At 43.7% G+C, this 22,719-nt stretch overlaps 1 protein-coding gene across 8 annotated transcripts in view; it reads right to left on the bottom strand.

The window, feature by feature from the left end:
- Positions 1–22,514, bottom strand: part of LOC138299904 (membrane cofactor protein-like) — a 439,137-nt gene extending 416,623 nt beyond the window's left edge. For 4 of the 8 annotated variants that reach the window (XM_069238618.1, XM_069238613.1, XM_069238615.1 and 1 more), the window contains exon 1: positions 22,157–22,513. In XM_069238618.1, coding sequence (XP_069094719.1) covers positions 22,157–22,226 — 70 coding nt within the window. In that variant the 5' untranslated portion in view covers positions 22,227–22,513. Of the gene's footprint in view, positions 1–22,156 lie in introns of all 8 variants that reach the window. The other 4 variants (XM_069238611.1, XM_069238612.1, XM_069238616.1 and 1 more) reach the window with 2 other exon arrangements.
- Between the last annotated feature and the right edge of the window lie 205 nt (positions 22,515–22,719).

Genomic DNA, 22,719 nt, shown 5'->3' with positions numbered 1-22,719 from the left:
CGGAGTTATCATGGTGACGCTACATATAGGTATTGACCTATATGTAGTGCACGTGTGTAATGGTGTCCCCGCACTCACAAAGTCCGGGGAGTTTGCCCTGAACAATGTGGGGGCACCTTGGCTAGTGCCAGGGTGCCCACACACTAAGTAACTTTGCACCTAACCTTCACCAAGTGAGGGTTAGACATATAGGTGACTTATAAGTTACTTAAGTACAGTGTAAAATGGCTGTGAAATAACATGGACGTTATTTCACTCAGGCTGCAGTGGCAGTCCTGTGTAAGAATTGTCTGAGCTCCCTATGGGTGGCACAAGAAATGCTGCAGCCCATAGGGATCTCCTGGAACCCCAATACCCTGGGTACCTAGGTACCATATACAGGGGCATTATAAGGGTGTTCCAGTGTGCCAATGAAAATTGGTAAAATGAGTCACTAGCCTGCAGTGACAATTTTAAAAGCAGAGAGAGCATAAACACTGAGGTTCTAGTTAGCAGAGCCTCAGTGATACAATTAGGCACCACACAGTAGGCCATATAGGCCACAAACTTATGAGCACTGGGGTCCTGGCTAGCAGGATCCCTGTGACACATATCAAACACACTGACAACATAGGATTTTCACTATGAGCACTGGGTCCTGGCTAGCAGGATCCCAGTGAGACAGTAAAAACACCCTGACATATACTCACAAACAGGCCAAAGGTGGGGGTAACAGGTCTAGAAAGAGGCTACCTTCCTACAATTGGTCTGTATTTGTTGGGGACTGTGGGTCCAGGTTTGTTTTCTTTAATAATGGGCATATGCATGCCTTTTCAAGGACTTCAGGAAAGGTCTCCGTAGCTAAAGAATTATTGATGATTCTTCTTACTGATGTGGCAGCAGAAGCAGATAAAAGATTGTTCTTGAAGATGTGTGCTGGGCAAGGGTTTTGAAGGGCTGCCAGAAGGCCTGCTTGCTTTGACCAAATCCATAAATTCACTTTGTGATATTTGTTTGATGGAGTGCAGGGGCTAGGTTTGCTTACTCTTAGAGGGGAATTTAGGAAACAGGTTGTGCTGGTGGTTTACCTTTGCATTTAAATAGGAGTCCAATGTGTCTGCCTTAGTTATGTAATGAGTTGCCAGTATGTATGTGAATTCTTGAGCAATGGGATAAGTTCTTTCAGTGAATTAAGGTTTTCAAAATTCATTGACAATTTTATAAAATCCTTTCTTTGCAGATTTAGCATTTTGAATTCTGTCAGAGTAGTACCTTTTTTTTTTTTTTTTTTTTTTTAGCTTTTTTGACTGATGATTGATAATACCAATGATGTAATATTGGAGTAATTAGCTGTGCAAGGTGCGAGTTAAAGTTACTTGAGTTAACCATAACTTTAACTGCTGAATTCCTCTGGTTTTATGAGAGTAAAATGAGAACCTACCTAGAACGTCCCTGTAGGCCATGTGAAGCAGCCGTTGGCCACAGGGCCTGGCCTATGGCCATGTTGCCAATGCTCCTGCAGGCACCCAAAACGAAGCTGTGCACGGCAGTGGATGTTTTTGTTCCCTCCAACTTTTGTCTGTGTGGATCTGTGGGTCCACCCGTGGACCAGATGAAAAAAAATACTTGGGCAATTTTCTGCCTAGGAGAGGTCCCGACCCCTCTAGGTGTCCTATGTGGCCAAGATACCTGTATCCTGATCCCTTGTGTTTTTGTACTCTTCTTTGCACGGCCCCAAGCCTATGCAACAAACAAAACGTCAGTCACAATTTTTATGTCAGGTTGCGGCCAGCTAATCAGGGCCTTCCTTTTCCCCCAGATCCGGATCTGTATCCCTATATATCTTAGTTTAAAAAAAAAAAAAAACATCTCAAACTAATGAACAGATTTACACCAAATTACAAAAAGCTCTTCAACTGACACTCATTAGGTTGACGGTTCAAATCTTCCCATCTCATGTGGTGTGTCTGTTTATTAACTACTGTTAAACATTCCTGGTGATTTAACATTGAAGTCTTTATCCCAGCAAAATCTTTGGGTTGCGGCCAACCCCTATAACCACCCAACCCCAGGCCAGGCCCTGGGGCCAACATCCCTCCACGTGCGTGTAAAGACTCTGCATGGTTATGCGGGGTTGGCTGCAGGCCAAGCCCTGCAGCCAACCTCCGCTGTGAACTGCCGGAGACCGTGAGTGGTGGTGGTTGAATTAGCATATAGAAATTAAAATGACTTTACATTTAAAAAATAAAAATATACATATATAGAAATTCCCATTAAAAAAATAAATAAATAAAAATTAGGAAATTAAAAGTAAAAAGTAAAAAAACAACAACAACAAAAAACAAAAACCTTAGAAATTCACTTAAAACAAAAAACAAAGGCTACAGGGACTTTATAGTTAGGCTCAAAATTTAAACGTACAAAACCATAGAAATTCACCTGCTACAGTTACCTTAGGGCACGAGTTATAGTTACTTGAGTAAGCCTCCGCCATGAACTGCTAATTATCCCTCAAATTACAGCACTCAATGACATCTTTGATAACATCATTGATAATGTCAATGCAACATTTGCAGTAACATTTTTGCTGAAAAACTGTATGCCAGGGGTGTGAGTTATAGTTACCTCAGTGCACAGGTTATAGTTACTTGAATCACTCTAACAGATGCATTTCTCCGGTTTTTAACATTTGAAATGGGAGCCTAACTTTAAAGTACCTGTAACCTTTGGGTCTTTAAGTGATATATGTGTTGGTTGCCACAAGGTAGTTATAGTTAGGACCTAGTTTGTATAGAAAAGGCATTTTTTGTTTTGCTAATAACTTTGGTGCCATTTGATGCATCTTCACAAAATTTCCCCCCACAAAATGGTGGTCACTTCAGCTGATGTCTAGAAAGTTTTGGGGTGATCCATTAAGCGGGCGGAGGGAAGGGTCCCACAATGGGTTTTCTCCTTTCATAGGGATTTTTAACAGTGTTATCGCCCGAATCGCTGGACAGAATTACACCAAATTTGGCAGGAAGGTAGCTCTTGGTCCAGAAAGAGACCTTTTTCTTATTCGTGTAAGTCTATTCACGAATTTGTAGGAAATTAAAAAATTAAAGAAAATTAAAATGTATCTATCTAGGGACTAGAAGGCTTCGCAAACCCTCCTTATCTCATGCTGAGAGCTGATTGGCCAATAACACTTGAACTAGGGAGTCGTGGAAGCCATCTTGGGACTCTGCTTCAGCCTAAATCCAGACCAAAAAAAATGCAAAGGGGCCAGGGTAGGAATACCCTGATGCCTTAGCTCTGGAGACGGGGCCCTAGAAGGATTCCCCCCCCACCCATCCCAGAGCTACAAAGCATTAAATAAATATAAAAATTAACCTTGGATCTGGCAAAAAAAAAAAACAAAAAAAAAAAAACTTGTATATACAGCCCCGGGGTGGGCTAGGTCCTGGGGGCATTGCTTTTTTAATGTAGGGTGGGTGGTGCCTGGCCTCCCTGCTGCCCCTGGCCCTGCCACCTCCTCAGGGCTGCAAAAAATTATGTTTGTGGTGGTGCTGAGGGATTGCCACCTTCCAGGGGCTTTCAAATAATTTCATGTGGGGGCCTCTTGACAAAAGCCCACAAGGTAACTATAACACGCACCCTCGTCATGCTAATTACCCCATAAATTATGGCACTCATGACATGTTTGATAACATCTGTGATACTATCAATGTAATATTTGCAGTAACATTTTTGGAGAAAAAAAAAACAAGTCATAGTTACCTTGGGGCACAAGTTATAGTTACTTGAGATAACTAACTAGAATAGGTGAATTTCTATGTTTTTTTATGCTTAAAATGAGGCCTAGCAATAACGTCCCTGTAAACTTTGTTTTTTTAAGTGAACATTATATACACACACAAAAAATAAGATGTACATGACCAAACATACACATGCATTTTGCCCACAGATAATTATTTTTTGTTTTCAATTCATTTACATCCTTGTAAACAGATATATAAACCCATAGACATGTATGTGCTGCAAGGCACCCTGGTTGAGCACACTTCAGTGCTCTACACAGCAACACTTACAGGCAAACAAGACATCCTTGCTGTGCACACTACAATACAACTTCAGATACCAATATTCAAGAGCAAACAAGACACCCAGGCAGAGCACACAGGTACGAGAAAGACATGTAGGCTTAGCACACTATATTGTGCTGAATATTCTGTCACTGACAGGCAAACATGTCACCCTTGTTGTGCACCCTATAACGGACAGTCATGTCTGAGACAAACCTCAGCTTGAACCACTCATTCTTGCTCTCACAACTAGACAGGCTGACAAATGACATACAGACATACACTTCATCTCCAAGATGATTTTCAGGGCCATCTAGGATGGACACAGTGCAGTGTCTATCGGGTCAGTGACAGCCCTGGTTTCTCATCTTTTCCCTTACAGTCTAACCTCACACTTAACACTGTATTTACATATACAACATTTGTACAACACCAACATTCAGGTGAAGAAAGCAGCTTTTGAGTGCTCACTGCTAAAACCACACTGGGGTAGTCCGCTATTGTTCACTCAAACACTGAAGGTAGAGAGTGGTTATGTCCCAGCACAGCTCCCACACAACCTTTTAGTCATGCAATAAACATGGTGGTTGGAATCTGTCACAAACAAGCAGATGGAGTGTAAACACCCGGGTCCTGAAATGCAGAGGCAATTTTCCCTTTTTTCCTGGGAGGGGGAGGTGGAAGGCGGTAGATGGGTAGGCTGATTCAGGACTTCTGTGCCCCTGCTATGCGGGTGCATTGGTTGGGGAGAAGGGCATTAGAGCAGATGAACAGTCACAATATGTCTTTCGCCCCCTCCCATGTGGAAGGCAGGGTGGCACTGCATATAATGATCCACATACACTGGCGCAGCATGCATCCCATGAGCAGTCACTTGCAGCTGCCCAAGCATAGACTGGCGCAGTCATCCCATTAATGAGAACTGTCTCTGGCTGTTAGACCTGGCATCCTTGGTGTGCTTTCCTCTGACTTTTTTTTACTTTTGATCTCCTGTTTTTGCTGGCTTTAGAACTCTGGACACTTTATCACTACTGACCAGTGCTCAATTGCATGTGTTCTTCCCCTAAAACATGCTACAATAGCCTGATCCACAATTGCATATTTCATTTAACTTATAAGTCCCTAATAAAGTGCACTCCATGTGCCCAGGAACTGTAAATTAAATGCTACTGGTGGTCCTGCAGCAGTGATTGTGCCACCCACTTCAGTAGCCCTTCAAACATGGCTCAGGCCTGCCATTGCAGAGTCTTTGGGTGCAGTTTTAAACTGCCATTGCAACCTGGCAAGTTAACCCTCTGGCATGGTCCAAACCTTCCTTTTTAAATACGTATAAGTTACCACTAATGTAGGCCCTGGACAGCCCCAAGGGCAGGGTGCAGTGTATGTACTTTTCATTCTTACAAATCAAAACTAGTGAAAAATTCTTACATTTGTTTTACAATACTGCAAGCCATACCTTTCCCATAGGTTAACACTGGGAATACCTTATTACCTTTTATAAATGTAATTTCCAATTGGGGCCAGGTAGCTATTTCGACTTTGGTGTGTATGGACTCACAATTTAAAACACACTTATGGTTTACTTAGATTTTAAGTTGCAAGTCTGAAAATGCCACTTTTAGAAAGATGGAATTTTCTTACTTCAACCATTCTGTGCCTCTGCCTGTCTCTGAATACACATCTGGGTGGGTGACAGCTAGGCTGTTGTGCATTCCCTCTAAACAGTCACACAGAAAGGGAGCTGAGGTGTGTCATTGACATCCTGATGGCCCATCATCAGGTTGCTTGGTCCTACTGGGCTGACTGGGAGGAAAGAGCGGACACTTGAATAGGGCTGTGCCTGTCCCAATACAAATGGTGGCATAACCCACTGTAGCATATTTGAAGCAAGGGAAGGAAGGGTAGGGACGTTGTGCACTTCAAAGGCTTCTCTTTGAAGGCCCCCCACTTTAGAGGCACAACTGGTTATAAGTACTAGACCCCAAACCCCACCAAATCAGTAGACTCCTGGACCAGTAAGAAGGACTGCTGTTCTGCTGAAAGGACTTTTTCACTATTGGACTTTGCTGGACTCTTGCTTTGCCTGCTCTGCTGCCCTCCTTGGCTGGGTGTGAGATGGACTGGAAGTGCATCTCTACATCCTCAGAAACAAAGTGACTCCAAGGGCTTGCCTCCTGTTCTGCAGTCTCAGGGAGATCAAAGTCTACCTGCATCTTCCCTACAGCACCTGGATTCGCCCAAATATGAGTCCTGCCCTGCCAAGTGGTGCCAATCCAGTTCTGGGCCCTTGGAAGTGGGTTCTTCTGTGTTGCAACTCTCAACAATGCATTGCCCCCACTGTACTGATCACAACCATCGCAACTGCACATGAGGACTTCGCATCACAACTGCATGGCTCCAAATGGACACATCTCCATCAGACCCACCTCATTACCTCTCGCATCACCGGCCGAGTAGCTGGACAATGATGCATTGCCTTCATCATAAAGGGTTCAATACGACACCTAGAGGACATTGCATCCACGACTGTGCAGCTTGACGACTGCGCATCACCCAACTATGCTGATTAGAACAGATGCATCGCCTTCAAATTGTCTCCTCAGCTCTTCGCATTTGGTCATTGACGTCGACCCAACTATCCACACAAGGTGCTGTTTCAGTGGGGCAAGGTTGGTTCCTTTAGCAGGCTTATGCTCCATCGCAGTCGGTCCTGCACTTTAGATTTACCCCAGTCTAGTGCGACCAGATAGCCCTGTTGGCGCTTTAAGTTTCTAAGCAGTACAATTGCAAATACTCTTTAAAAATTCATTTCTTGACTTCCTCTTATTGTATTTTTGTTGGTTTGGTCTTGTTAATTAAATTAAGATCTATTTTTCTAACTTGGTGTGGATTATTTTTGTGTGGTATCTTCAACTGTTTTAAAGTGTTGCACAAATATTTTACCCAATGCCTCCTAAGTTAAGACTGTCTGCTCTGTGCCTAGCTACCACAGGGTGAGCACAGTTTAATTTATAGTGTGCAACATACCCTGACTAGAATTGTGGTCCCTACTTGGACAGGGAGCATACCTCTGCCAACTAGAGCCCCAATTTCTAAAACTGGGTAACAGTCAACACACAGCCACTGTAGGGACAGTGCAAGGCCACTGGGTGGGCAAAAGCTCTCTTCACTCAGAGATACTGTACTCTGGCTTCCAAGACTGCAAACAACATGCCTACAATGAAAACAAAGTCACCCAGTGCTCCAGGTCACTTCATCTGACATTTCCCAATAGCAAAAGAGGCAAAACACACAGAAACTGGAAAGATGGAGGAAGAGAAAATCCATTGCCAAGGGAGAAAACAGACAAGTAAGAGTCAGATAAGAGGGGAGGGAGTGCTGGCAGCCAATTAAAGAGACCTGAGGTGTTATCAGGACAAAGCACCCTTGGTATTTGGCATGCTTACATTTTATAACACCAGCCACGGGTGTCTGAGCAGCATTTTGCACACCAGGACTTATTATTTTACAAATACTGCATGCATCCATTGTGGTACAGGGTCTAACTTTGCACTTTGCCCACAGAGGAGGTGACTCGTTTATGTCACCGGCAATGAGCCAGAGTTTAAACTGTACACACTATCAGGGGCGTAGCTTGGTGAGTGTTCTCCCCTAACTTTTTGCCTTTACTTCCCAGGCTGTTGATGTGTGTTGGACTCTGTTTTTGGTACTCTGGGCACTTTACCACTGCTGACCAGTGCTAAAGTGCAAGATCTCCCTGTGTGAAATTGTATGAGTAATCGGTTTTACCATGATTGGCATATTTTATTTACTAGTAAGTCCCTAGTAAAGTGCACTAGAGGTGCTTAGGGCCTGCAGCACTGGTTGTGCCACCCACATGAGTAGCCCTGAAAATATGGCTCAGACCTGCCACTGCAGTGTCTGTGTGTGCAGTTTTTAAACTGCCAATTCGACTTAGCAAGTGGACCCACTTGCCAAGCCCAAACCTTCCCTTTTTATACATTAAGGCACCCCTAAGGTAGGCCATTGGTAGCCCCATGGGCAGTGTGCAGTGTATGTTAAAAGGTAGGATATGTGCAGGTGTGTCTTTACATGTCCTTGCAGCAAAATACTTCCAAATTCACTGTTGCAAGGCCTATCTCTCTCATAGGTTAACGTTGCCTTTAAATATCTTTGAAGTGCAGTTTCCCTTTGAGAGCAGATGGAAATGTGGAGTTTGGGGTCCCTGAACTCACAATTTAAAAATACATCTTTTAGTGAATTTGTTTATTTGATTGTTAGCTTGAAAATGCCACTTTTAGAAAGTGAGCATTTTCTTGCTTAAGCCATTCGGTGTCTGCCGGTTTGTGGATTCCTTGTCTGGGTCAGACTGACAGATGGGCTGTTTTAGCATCTCCACTAGACAGTGACACAACGGGAGCTAGAGTGTAGCCTGCATATCCTAATGGGCCATCTGGGCTAGATTGGAGGGAGGAGTGGTCACTTACACCTGAAAGGGCTGTGTCTGCCCTCACACAATGCAGTCTCCAACCCTCTGGTGTGAGTCTGGAGCCAGGCCTGGGCAAAGCAGGATTTTGTGAACAACAGTTTCCTTTGAAGATTGCCTACTTCAAAGGCAGAAAGGGGTATGAGTATAGGACCCAAAACCCTAGACTTTTAGATTACTTCTGGACTCAAGAGGAACCTGTGCCATGGAGACGAGCTGAAGAGCTGGAGGAAGAGTACTGCCCCTTTGCCTGTGACTGTGCTTTGCTGGGTTGACCTGCAGTTGCCGCTTCTGCCCGAATGAGGACAAAAACTGGACTTTGTGGTATATTCCTGCTTGTGAAGGGTCTGCAAACGCTTGGATTGAGCTTGCCCCAGTTCCGAAGTCTCACAGCCGTTAAATACTTCTTCTACCAGCACCTGAACTCTCTGCTGAGACTCCTGCTCTGCCAAGTGGTGCCTAATCCAGTCCCTTGAAAGGAGAAGCTGGTGAAGAACCAAGTGCATTGACTTCGGACGATTCCGGAGTGACACCGCTGCCAGATTCCGCGCCACCACCTGCACCCGAAGCTGTGGTCCTCGCTGGAGTGTGATGACCGTGCAGGGCCGATGCAGCCTCCCTAAAGTCCACGACTCCTTGAAGTCCCGAAGTGGCGTGTCACCGACGTCCGTGACACCCGACTCCGAGGCACCATACCATGGCCGCCAGATATCAATTCTACCAAAAGTGTGCGGATCCATTGCTTTGCACTGACACTGCCTCACCTCCACAGCTCCTCAGCAAGGGCCGACGCCTCCACTCTGCAGCACCGGAACCGATGCCGCACCTGATCCAGTGATGCCTCGATCCCCTGACTTCGCACACCGGCTTGTTGCCTCACTTGCACAAAGTACTGTACCTGGGGGTCTGTGCAAATCCGTGACTGTCGCCATCAGTGTTGGAATGTAGGGAATGGCTCCATCAGGACGCCGTGATATCACCTAATCGAAGAATTTGTGTTTCTAAGCGCTATATTAAAGTTTAATCTTTCAAGTCATAACTTGGCTTGTGTATGTTGGATTCTTGTCTTTTTGGTCTTGTTTTACTCAGATAAATATTGTTTATTTTTCTGATCTGGTATCGAGTCATTTTCTAGTGTTTTCACTTTAGGACTGTGTGTGTTGGTACAAATACTTTACACATTGCCTTTGGGATAAGCCTGTTTGTGTGTGCCAAGCTACCAAGGATGTGAGCAGGGGTTATCCAAGTGTGTTTCTCCTTTACCCTGACTAGAGTGAGGGTCCCTGTTGGACATAGTGCAAACTGACTGCCAACCAGAGACGCTATTTGTAAAAGTTAGTAAGTTTGGATGGGTGTGTGCTTCAGATGTTCCAACAATTACAATGAGACATCTTGTTAAAAGACATCATATGAAAAGCAGGACAAGGAGGGGGGGTTTAAAGGGCAGTTCAAAGACAGAGGAGTGCAGAGTGGTATGGGTACTTAAAACATTATATTTTTCAAACTAATCAACATTCTTTTAAGGCCTTCAAGACAGATGACTGTGCGTGTGTTTTTGTCTGTGTGGGCATGTAAAAATCCCAGGTGAAATGTGACAGGCACTTCACAGTACCCAACCGAAAGCACTTGCACCCAACAATTTACTAGAAAATGCATGTTTTGGGGGGGGGGGGGGAGGGGTTGTAATACACCAAACACTACTCCTCCAGAGCTGCACTTGTGCACACATTAGCCTTTTTTCTGCATCACCTTGTCAGCCTGCTCTAACCACCTGGTGCGAGTGGAATAAAAGGCTTAGTTATGGCCGTACAGTTAGTTATGGAAGGGAGCATTGCAGCAGTTCAATGGCTGACATCAGCACCCTCACCCCCAAAAGCAGTAGACAGCAGGCCCATATGCCACAGGATGAAGTGCAAATGTCCCAAAGTCACAGGCGCCTCCACCATCTGGAAACAAAATAAGTACACCTTGAGACTTGGAAAAAGTATGATCTATGCGGATTGGTTAGCGTGAAACACACTCAAAGGCATAGGAACTGTGGGGGATGTGCAGGATTTATCCCCCCTAAATATTTAAGGTGTGGGGGAGGGCAAAAAGGGGAGAGGAGAATGAGAACAAATGACCCTGAAGAAGTGACAGGGATGCAGTCCCTGTTCAAACTTACTTAGTTTTCAGTGCATTAAAAGCACGGGTACCGAAAAACGAATTACGTTTGAATGATGCTGACAAATCTGCATGTCTCTTTTCCCGAATCACAGCTTGCAGCGCTTGTTGCCGGGCTGCTGCACTTTTCATGACAGGGAGGATTCTTACTTATGTAGTACTAAACAGGTCATCCAAAGACATTTTAAAAGTAGAGGAGGTTTTGTTTTTAAATTGCTTGTTGTGACCCCTGCAGTATATGCACTCTTCAGCCCACTTGTAAGGTGTCAATTAAAGACTTGGTGAATAGCTCCACTAGCATATTTCTCCTCTCTGACAAATACACTTCAGTAGTACCCTGTTACACGCTTAACTACTACAAAAGGAGAGGCTATGGTTTCCTTTAAAATATAAATGAGCAAGACAGTTACATTGTATTATTATATTGGCATTTCTATAGCTATTTCCTAACCCTTGTGAGTCCCAAGGAGCTGCAACATAAGTAATTGACAGAATATTAATGTTAATGTATTTTTTTTAAAATTATTTTCCTAGTGCTTTGAAACCGTTCCTAACATGACACTATTTGAACAGAATCTTTAAGGAATAAAGTAATATTCTGACCTCAGTTTCTATAAGTGATTTTATTTCATGGCCCAGCCATCCCGGTCTATCCGCTCTTCCCATTCCAGGTAATTGTTGCCTTTAGCAAAGTGTGTTGTGGGTGCTGTAGCTCTGTTGCACTGTAAAGTGTATGTCACACTTTCCTTTTATGGAAGCTGCTTCAAAGGGGGACTGAGGGAACTCATGGACCTTTTAACTGTGTGAAACACTGGGTTTGCACTTCTGAAGGTTGGTGCCCTTCATCTCATAATAAAATAGTCCAAGCCTTGGACAGAAGGTTCTCGTGCTTCCATCCATACTATTGGAGTGCTTTGCATGAGTACCAGTTACATTATACACAACATCACATGCATTGATTACTGGTATGGGGTGGGGGGAGGTAAAGTGATTGGCCCAGAAACACAGGATGTTGAGCCAATGCGAAGACTCAAACCTGGTCCCCCAACACAACAGCCAGCAGCTCTGACTGTATAACACCACATCCTAGGTAGAGGAAGGGTGGCAGGCAGAAACCAATGCTGTGCTCATTATGGGCTCATGGTTCCACCAGGACCTTGAGCTGGACCTGAGGAAGGCTTCAAGCTCGAGCTTTAAGCAGCTTGCCCACCTCTAATTCCCATACAACCATCCATGGTTTCAGATGCAAAGCCTTATTTACTAATAAAAAGGTAGCTAGGACTTTGTGCCAAATGTTTACACCTCCTTGAGGCAGGCATAAAGAATAAGTAAAGTTTTATTTTCTCTAAACATTTGAAACATGTACAACACTTTACAGCATACATGAAGTGGTAAAAATATTAAAGTAAGTTAAAGCATAGTTTTTATAAAGCAGAGTACTCTTCCACTACAAAAACCTATGCTTGACATCACCATCACACTATCACACCCATGCACTAAAGTGCATGCCCGCGTGGATTAGCGCCAGTGGCATAAAGAAACTTGTGGGGGGCCCCCATGCAAAGTATATGGAGGAGGCTGCTCTCCCCAGTACACCCCACCTACCACTTTTGCTGAAGGGCCCCCCTGGAGCTTATCCCCCTCCGCACAACAAAAGCCTCACATCAATTTAGAAAATAGAGTAAAATTTAATACTATATTATATATATATATATAGTGATAACAAAATGGCAAATATCCAATCAGAATTGGACATATGCAATTATAAAGTTTAAGTAATATTAGCACCAAGAAGCAGAAAGCTTTAACTGTGGTTATCTTGCGCTAGACTGGGACAAAGTCATATGCTAAGGATGACCACGATAAAGTGCGGGCTGGGTACATGGTCCAGGTTAGTCCCTCTAAAAAAGGTAACATTCTCACAAGTCTTGTGCGCAGAGTTCAAAACTTCAGGCTTTCCAAGGATGAGCTAAACTAATGCAAGCCAAGGGTTCAGAGGTGCACCTCTTGAGGATCAGGACCTCATTCTAACAGAGGCCAGCAGGGCTCAGGCAGGTTCAGTTGCAGGCAAGGCCAGTTGCAACAGGGCAGCTGGGCAGGTGAAGGGAAGCCCCTGTAGCTTGTTGTGTCTCTGTAGCTCATAATTTTTTTTTTTTTTATTTATTTTTTTTTAAACACACACACACAGGTCAGCCACCTGACCTTTAGAGTCAATCTGGTAGTCCTGGGTTCAAAGATATGGCCCTCTCTCTTAAAAGCAACAAGGCAGGTCTCAAGAAGCAGGACAGTCTTCTGAAGAACAAGGGAGGCCTCAAGCAGCAGGGCAGTCCTCCGAGAAACAAGGCAGGCCTCATGCAGTAAGGAAGTACCCTGGAGTACACAGCAGTCCTTTTATAGCCTTCCACAGGTGCAGGAGTGCACTGAAGAGTTGGTCTGAGGGTCCAATATGTATACACCTGGTGTCAGTCTTTGAAGTGGGAGAAACTCTGTACTTTCTCCACAGTTGGTCCTGGACTTTTCTTCCTTCCCCTACTAGGCTTCAATAGGTCTGGGGTGACAATAAACTGGTGTCAAGTTCTTTGTAAGTATGCTGAGGTAGTCCTTTGATTTGTCACTCCCTCATCACGCTAGTCTCTCTTTTTCACACTAATTGACAATGGATACCTCATGGCACATGTTGTAGAATTTTTATAGTACTTGCTATTGCTGACGAGGCTGCAAGTGCTCTGGTTTGCATCTGTTGCCAGGGAGTGTAGCCCGAAACAGTGAACAGTTAAGCTGGTTCATGCACCTGCTACAGAGAGGACTCTTTAAACAGCGTCAGGTTCATATCAAGGCCACTGTGTTTAAGCATTTTATCCTTCTGATGTAATGAATGCCATTGAGTTAGGTAGCAATAACATCTATCAAGCAACTAAAGAAAATTTGCTTTGTTTTAAGCGTCATAGGAGGCCTGATTCTGAAAGCTCGCTGTTTTTTCGTTTTTTAAACCAGGACGTGCCCTCCCAGGGAGGCAGCCTGCAACCACAAAGGGATGTTAGCAACCTCTCAAAGGCTTGTTCTCGTGCCCTACCCCACCTCAGCATTAAAGTGCTAATCCTCTGGATTAGGGCCAGCACTTCCTGTTAGAGCCTGTGATTGGTTTTCCTGCCCAATGGGTTTCATAAAACTGGTGTGGCTGTCAGCTTCACAAAACACTGCAGAAGAGGTGGCACATGCTCACATTATTTGTCAAAGAGAACAACGGTTTTATGCAGTACACAGGTAACTAATTGATGTTTAGTTTATAGGTACAGGATTACTCCATATTGATTGCTTGGTTGATAGTATTTATACCACGCTTCATACAGATATCATCAACATACTTGCTTGTCCAGCAGTGGGCTTTCCTCTTACATAACATCATAATTAGGGGTGGTCAGAACTCCGTGGAATCTCGCTGAGTTTTTATGGAACTCTCTAGAGTACGACATTGTGTGTTCCGCCCACCCAAATCAATAGGAGTTTGTAATTGCCACTCTATATGCCTTTCACTTCTCTTAGTGTGTCAATCAGGCTTTATTGAAAACCACACCTGTAACCACCTACATCTAGCAGTTGATCTAAAAAAATCAACCAAACAAGAGAAACAACAAAATAGTCCTTCTCCTGCTAGATGTAGAAAAGACAAATCAATAGGGTGGAATGGTACTATTCAATGAATATCTTTAAAAAGAGCTAGGCCTCAATATGGTCAAATACATTCTACATAACTTTCTGCCCACTCAGCAAAAATTAATATAAATGGTTAACTCGCCCCTACAATTCTGTTAATGCAAGGTAAAAGAAAAACACCTCTGATAACAGAACTTACCTGCTTTTCTGAGGTGTACGGTCTTAAGATCAACTACACCCAACTGTACAAGATGGTGCTATCGGACCTAAAACAAGCCTGCAAGGATAACATACAGGACAGTTGACTTAGTTGAACAGTAGGCTCCGTTAAATATTTAGGCATACACTTAACTCAATGCTAGATTTGTTTTGCCAAAGTATTCCCCTCTTCTTGATGTCCTCCACAAAGACATGCACAATTAGCAATCTCATATCTGGGAAGAGTGGCAAGCATCAAAATTAATTTCCTTCCCAAATGCCTGTAGGTTACAAAGGTTCTTCTGCCAAGATTTCCTAAGCACATATTAACCAAGATAAACAAAATAATGTATGTAAAATGGCCTGACCGTGCAATCTCAAAATATTCATGACATTTACAAAGACTGTCTTTGGAATCATGATGCCACCCGAGCCCGCAATAGCATTAGAGTATCATATTATATAGTTATCCATTAAATATTTTTCCTGTCCTTAATTTAGTCTTTACCATGTCTTTACAGTACATAAACCTGACCTCATGCAACTGACATAAGTTTCACTTTGTTTCACATCTTTTTTTTTTTTTTTTGAAGACAGATACACAACAACCAACATAAGTGCACCGTTACCACTTCCATATCAGCTAAGAAGGTATTTAGAAACAGGGGTTGCAAAAAAAAGAAAAAAAAAAGAAGTGCATGGAATTACTTAAACATGGAGCAGTGCAACATAAAGATAACACAAAATGAAAAAACAAAACAAACACTGTGGCACAACTCAGATTTTTAAAACAGTGCCTGATTAAACTCCTAGAACAAGGTCCTTAACTGGGGGACTCTAAAAAGTAGCTCATAATATTTGTTTAGCACGTCAGAGGATGAGGACAGCTTTTTAGCAGCAAGACTCACAACCCAGTCCATCATGAATTTCTATCTATACCAGTGCATTGTAGAAGAAAATGTAAGGACATCTGTCCAACAGCTAAGCTTATTCAAAGCAGATCCTGCAAAGGGGCATTGATCCATAGCACACAAGTAAATTTACAACTTAATGGGTGAAAAATAAATTAAAGCATAACATTAAAAAGGTCAAGTCAAAGCTCAGGCTGGTATTGCGCTGAAAAGCTGCCTCCAGACCTAAAGAGAGCTGGGCATTAATAAATGCCCCCAAATATCCCTAAAATAAAGCATTTTTGAGATCATAGATTATGAAGTACAGACTTAAGAGTCATCTTAGACCACGGCGAATCAGCAGCCCTGATCCTTTTTGACTTGTCAGCACCCTTTGACACTGTCTCCCACCACCTCCTCATCCAAAGACTTAACCACGTCTGCATCAACGCACTCAAGCTTATATCCTCCTTCCTCACCGTCCTCACCCAGAATGTCCACCTCCCACCTTACATCTCTGACCCCAAGAGCATCATATGAGATGTACCCCAAGGCTTCTCACTGAGCCCCACCCTCTTCACAATCTACATGATGTTACTAGCACCAATTGTTCGCAGCAAGTATCTCATCATCTCATACATTGACACCCAGTTCATACTCTCCCTCTCCAAAGACACAGACACTACCATAGCGAACTTCCAGTAAGCCATGATCGACATCGCCAACTGGATGAGAACCAACTGCCTCAAACTGAGCACCAACTCCTAGTGGCCCTCTGCCCTAGGACCAGCACCCTCCCTCACCACCCATGCCCATAACCTCGGTATCATAGTCGACAGCAAGCTCTCCATGAGACAACAGGTCAACTGGGTGGCCTCTACCTGCTTCAACACTCCCAGAATGCTCTGAAAAATCAAATCTTCAGATGGTTCTCAAAAGACACCAGGAGAACCGTGTCACAAGCCCTCATCACCAGCCGTCTTGACTACATGGGGAGCGACCCCTCAGGCAGAGTTTGCTACCCTGGGGGACAAATTTATTTTAGGCCATTTCTGTCAACCTTGGGGGTGGATCGGCCTATTCCTATTAGGCCGATCTGCCCCCAGGGGGGCAGAAACCACTTAGACACCAGGAATAGCTGTGTGTTTTGTTTGGGGGGGGGGGCAGCCCCTTGGGCAAGGGTCGCTCTCCATGGGGCCACATTACTGTTGGCCATTTCTGCCCCCGTGAGGGGCAGATCAGACTATTTTTCTAAGGCCCATCTGCCACAATGGGGGCAGAAATCCCACTAGACACCATAGAAGATTTATAAAAAAATAAAAAAAATAAAAAAAATACAAGTGGGGTGCTGGCTACAAACCAGTATGGGCAAGGTTATGCCATCGCCCCAAATGAAGGGGGTAACAGTCTTTCAGCTCTCCCATGCACACTAAAAGATCTTATCCCAACAGCAAGCAAGAGGACATTTGATTATTTTGGGTTTTGATTTTACACTTGGGCCATGAGAGCTTGGCTAACTCTCTAAATCATCCCACTTGGAATGGTGAGGGATGCACTTTTTAGTCTTTGGGATGCTGCCATGTAGAAAACTCTACGAGACCCAGACACATCTGAAAACTAAACACCTGGTTGAGTCCAGGGTGGTGTGCTTCACATGCACCCAGCACCATTTTCTTACCCACAATGCCCTGCAAACCTCCAACTTTGCTTGAAATCACATTTTTTCCTCACATTTTTGTGATGGAGCCTTCTGGAATCTGCAGCAAACCACAAAATTCCTACCACCCAGCATTGTTGCATCCATACCGATTCAAATTCTGCCCCACTTGTCCGCCTAACAAGTTTTTTTTTTTTTTACACAAACATCCTTTTTGGACCTGCTTTAGTTCCCCTTCAATTTCAACATATTTTTGTTCTTCCTTGTCACAGGCACTTGGCCCACCTACACAAGTGAGGTGTCATTTTTATTGGGAGACTGAGGGGAACATTGGGTGGTAGGAAATTTGTGTCAGTGCGGTGATCCCACACAGGAATGTGGGAAAATAATTTATTTTAAATTTGAGGTTTGCTGAAGATTCTGGTAAGAAAAGACTGGGGGATCCACACAAGTCACAGCTCCCTGGACTCCCTAGGGTGTATAGTTTTCAGAAATGTCTGGGTTTGATAGATTTCCCTAGATGGCTGCAGAGCCCAGGACGAAAAACGCAGGTGACCCTCCCCCCGCAAAAACAGGTAGTTTTGTACTTGATAATTTTGATGTATCCACATAGTGTTGAGGAATTTACTTTCACAGGCACTAGGAATACCTACACAACTGAGACACCATTTTTATCAGGAGACTTGGGGGGAATGCTGGATGGACGGAAATTTGTGGTTCCTCTCAGATTCCAGAACTTTCTGTCACCGAAATGTGAGGAAAATTTGCTTTTTTGCCACATTTTTAGGTTTGCAAAGGATTCTGGGTAACAGAAACTGGTGAGAGCCCCTCAAGGCACCCCATCCTGGATTCCCCTAGGTGTCTAGTTTTAAAAAATGCATCGGAGATGGCTGAGCTAGAGGCCAAAATCCACGGCTAGGTACTTTCCAAAAAAACACATCAGACTTCAATGTAAAAATGTGATGTGTCCATGTTGCGTTTCCTGTCACGGGCATTAGGCCTACCCACACAGGTGAGGTAGCGTTTTTATCAGGAGACTTGGGGTAACACAGAATAGAAGAACAAGTGTTACTGTCCCTTGTCTTTCTCTACATTTTTTCCCTTTCAAATGTAAGACAGTGTGCAAAAAATAGGACTATTTGAGAAATGCCCTGTAATTCACATGCTACTATGGGGACCCCAGAATTCAGAGACGTGCAAATAACCACTGCTTCTCAACACCCTATCTTGTGCCTATTTTGGAAATACAAAGGTTTCCTGGATACCTATTTTTTCACTCTTTATATTTCACCAAATGAATTGCTGTATACCCGATATACAATGAAAACCCATTGCAATGTGCAGCTCCTTTATTAGCTCTGGGTACCTAGGGTTCTTGATGACCCTACAAGCCCTATATATCTGTGCAACCAGAAGAGTCCAGCATACGCAACAGTATATTGCTTTTGAAAATCTGACATTGCGGGAGAAAGTTAGAGAGTAAAACGTGGAGAGAAATGGCTGTTTTTTCCACCTCAATTTCTGCTGTTATTTTCTGTAGGAAAACCTTGTAGGATCTACACAAATGACCCCTTGCTGAATTCGGAATTGTGTCTAGTTTTCTGAAATGTTTAGCTGTCTGGAATCACACATTGGTTTTACATGCATTTCTGTCAATGGCACGAAGGAGGCTGAAAGCACAAACAAATAGTAAAAATGGGGTATGTCCCAGTAAAATGCCAAAACTGTGTTGAAATATGGTTTTCTGATTCAAGTCTGCCAATTCCTGAAAGCTGGGAATAAGGTGATTGTAGCACAGCAAACGCTTTGTTGATGGTATTTTCAGGGGGAAAAAACCACATGCTTTCTACTGCAGCATTTGTACGCATTTTGTTTGTTAAAAAAAAAAAAAAAAGACATTTTTGCTGTATTGTGGCTAATTTCTTGGTCTCCTCCTGGAGAACCCACAAACTCTGGGTACCTCTAGAATCCCTAGGATGTTGGGAAAAAAGAATGCAAATTTGGCATGGGTAGCTTATGTGCACAAAACTTTATAAGGGCCTAAGCGCAAACTGCCCCAAATAGCAAAAAAAGGCTTGGCACAGGAGGGGGAAAAGGCCTAGCAGCAAAGGGGTTAAAGAAAATGTGACTATCGTAGTCTAGCATTATACTAATTTCATAAAAGGAAATCTGTAATTATTGGTAAGAATGTGATTCAAGCTAATTATACAACTATTAACACTTTGCTTAAGAATATGCTTTTCACTTCAAAGGTTCTTCATAAACCTTTATTAGATTTGTAGCATGTTTATCCAACCTCCTCAGGCAGTGAACCAATCCTAACTGACCACATTCAAATTTCCCCCAGGAGCTTGACATTCCCTGGAATACTGTGATCTCAAAGTGATTGTCACTGCATTCCAGCCAAGTAATCTGGTTCAAACAACAACAGCTTGTCTTTTGGTTTGAAGCCACTGCTGAAGAGATGTTGTACAATGGTATACACATTTCTCTTCTAAGGCGCTCAACCCATTCCTCTATCTCCTTTTAATAAAATTAATTGTCCCATGACTGTTGTATCAACAGGTAAATAATAAACTGTCTGGAAGCCAAGGGGCTTCACTGCGTTACGTTTTCCACATGCCCCTCTTATTGACACAAGTGAGGTGGCCAGATTGTCCAAACTACATTTATCAATGTAGAAAACGAAATGTGTCGAAATTGTGGATCCCAAGATGTGCATTTTTCTGGTGATAACGCAGGGAAAATTAATGTATATTTTACACAAGCGCATCTGTATAGCATAAACCACTATGTAATGAAGTTACATTTCCCTCTGAGTTGTGCCCAGGCACCAAAATGAAGCAGGCCCACTTTACAAAATGACACACAAGCAAGACATCCTGCGCCAGAAACAAAACAAGTATTTGCAAAACCAATAAGTCTTGCCTATGCAAAAGCTATTGGCCTTGGAAATATGTTTTAGCAATGTTGTACACCAGAGTGGCTGCTGTTCAGCAGGGCTAAAAGTTATTAGGGTAAGGAGACTGGCATGGAGTGGAGTGTCATAAAATGGAATACAGTGAAGTATTATAGAGTAGGGCAGGGTGGCGTGGAGTGTCATACAGTAGATTCATTTTGTTATGCTGATGTGCAGATGGGATTAACTGTATTTCACATGTTTCGCTTTTAAAATGTAAAAAGATCATGCCACTTTAAGCAAATGGACAATGAGGTCAGAATGTGTAGATCAAGCCCTGCTCCTCCACACACACATTCTCCCAAGTAAACAAGCATTGGTAAAAATGTTCAATGCAGACCCATACTGTGACACCTTCAGCCTGAGCTGGCTCTAACTCATGCTGCTTTGAATGCTGTGACTAATGAGCCCTGATGAGCAGTGTTTACAGTCAAAATACATATATCAATAGAGTTACATTCAGTTGATTTAGTCAAGTGCATGTACGATATGAGTCAGGCTGCCAGTGAGGAGTTAAGTGGCAAGTGAGACAATCCCTTAGAAAGGTGCTAAAAATGGGAAGAAAGCGCTATGAAACGTGGCACCACTACTACTGCGCCAAGACTAGTTTCACAGAGAAACACCCCCTAGAAAAAGCAGAAAAGTGCTTCAAACCCCTGCCACAGCCATCACTATGCAGAAATGAAACTTAAAGAAAGAAAAACATGAAACACACTTCAAACCCCTCATTTTATCAAAATAGAATCACAATCCAGAGCTTCACAAAGGAGGGACCATCCGATCCCGGCTATGCTTATACTTCTCACAAGGGGATGGAGGGCAGGATTGCAAGTACCTGATAGTTGTCCCAATGTGCTTCTAAGCAACTTAGATATGCAAGCATAAACTAACAGAAGTCTAGGTAACAGCTAAATGAGGGTTAAAGTAGTTGACATGTTTGTTTCTAACAGGAAAGCCATTAGAAGAAATACTACACCCCTACTCCATAGGGACAGCAATCTACATTTCTCTTTCCTATAAATGCTCTCACTTTGAAGTCAGCCCAAAGCAAACAGCATGCTCCCTCAAAAGACAGCGCCTGACATTTAACCTCTGTCTTTGAATGCACAGCAAATGTGACAAGACAAGAACAAGATTAAAAGGCCTGATAACAGACAGCGAGTTTATGGAAGGATACAGAAAACAGAAAATTGGCAATGGAATGTAGAACCTCAAGTTGAACGCCTATAACAAATAAAATCAGAAAATGCAAAGCCAGAACATGTGAGTTACAAACAACAAACAAACAACAACAAACAACAACAAACAACAAAGCGAACGGAAAGCAACGGGCAGAATGCATTCCTAGGTGAGCTTTCTGAAAGTCCTCAAGATATCTTTGGCAAACCGGCAGATGTGCTGTCTGGTAGGCTGCGACCTACAAAGAAACGACTTTCATGAAGAGAAAATGAGCTAAAATGCGTCGGGGCAACAGGATTATCTGAGCCATATGATTGGCCTATCAGGAGGACACACGGGAAAGGAGCTGTATGTCCATTGCTTAATCCGTAAAAAACAGAATAAGTGCCAGGGGAGAAGAGAGGGGGATATATTCTATATCCTTTATGAAGCTCTTCAAGTCGACAGAATGTGTCCCAAGAATGTAAACCCAACTAGAGAATGGTTTCTAGGTAAATCAACTAGAACTAAACGTTGGAAACAAAAAAACGCATTACACACCAACACCTTATCTATCGGTTAAGTAAGGAACGTAAAATAGATCTACGGGAGTTAGGTATGTCACCCATGTATGTGGGAAAAGGTAACGTACAGAGAATGGGTGACGGAAGAAGATTTAATTTACATATTCTGGGGACGCCACTGCAGAGTGTGATAAACCCACGTAACTGCTTCGCTGGGGAATTAGGGGCAGGGAGCCAATATTACTGCTTTTCTAGCTGCGTCCTGTTCTATCCAGCAACTAATGGATGTTCCTCTTCCCCCTTTTCATGCCGACCAGATCCCAGGATCACTGCGGATCCTGCTTGAAGCTTCGGTACACCCTCTCCCTTTCCAGGTCGCAAGCGCCCAGTTACCACAGAGCAGCCAGCGGCGCTAGATGCTTACCTGGTGCAACCACCCAGGGGAGGAGGCTGCTAGCGAAGGAGAGGAGGCAGAGGCTGAAAATCGGCGACATGATGGCTCTCGAGGGTCACCGGTGAAAACAGATATTAAAATACCCAAGTATCCGAAAGAGAGGATACGGGGCACGAAAAGATAACACTTCAGACGTAACTCAACGAATAGGAAGGATCTTCACGCGCAGATGAACGCTGGCGACGTCGCACCGGATCACCGCGAATCCAACTGTCCCGTTGATGACCGCACTAACGACAGTGCTGCCAGAGTGATAAGCAATAAAGAGTACCCTTACAGCTTTTCCTTCCTTTCCGTTCCCGGCGCACCTGCGAAAGGTTCAGCCCTCCTGTGGAAACCACGCCCCTTACACCTGAGCTGCTGGACTGGTGAGCTCCACGCCCCTCCCTTACTCAGAGTTTGTGCTTGGGTAAGCGAGTCCCCTGGGCTCTCTGGAACTGACCCCGCCCACGTTCAACCTGAGTTTGCGGTTCTGCCAGAGAAATCCTTAAGTGGCACAATTTTCCCTGCAACCAGCAGAACCAACCCCGATC

This window comes from Pleurodeles waltl, chromosome 6, assembly GCF_031143425.1.
Source record: "Pleurodeles waltl isolate 20211129_DDA chromosome 6, aPleWal1.hap1.20221129, whole genome shotgun sequence".
Classification (NCBI taxonomy): Eukaryota; Metazoa; Chordata; class Amphibia; order Caudata; family Salamandridae; genus Pleurodeles; species Pleurodeles waltl.
Note: the sequence above shows the minus strand (reverse complement) of the source record. Positions and strands in the feature narration are given on the sequence as shown.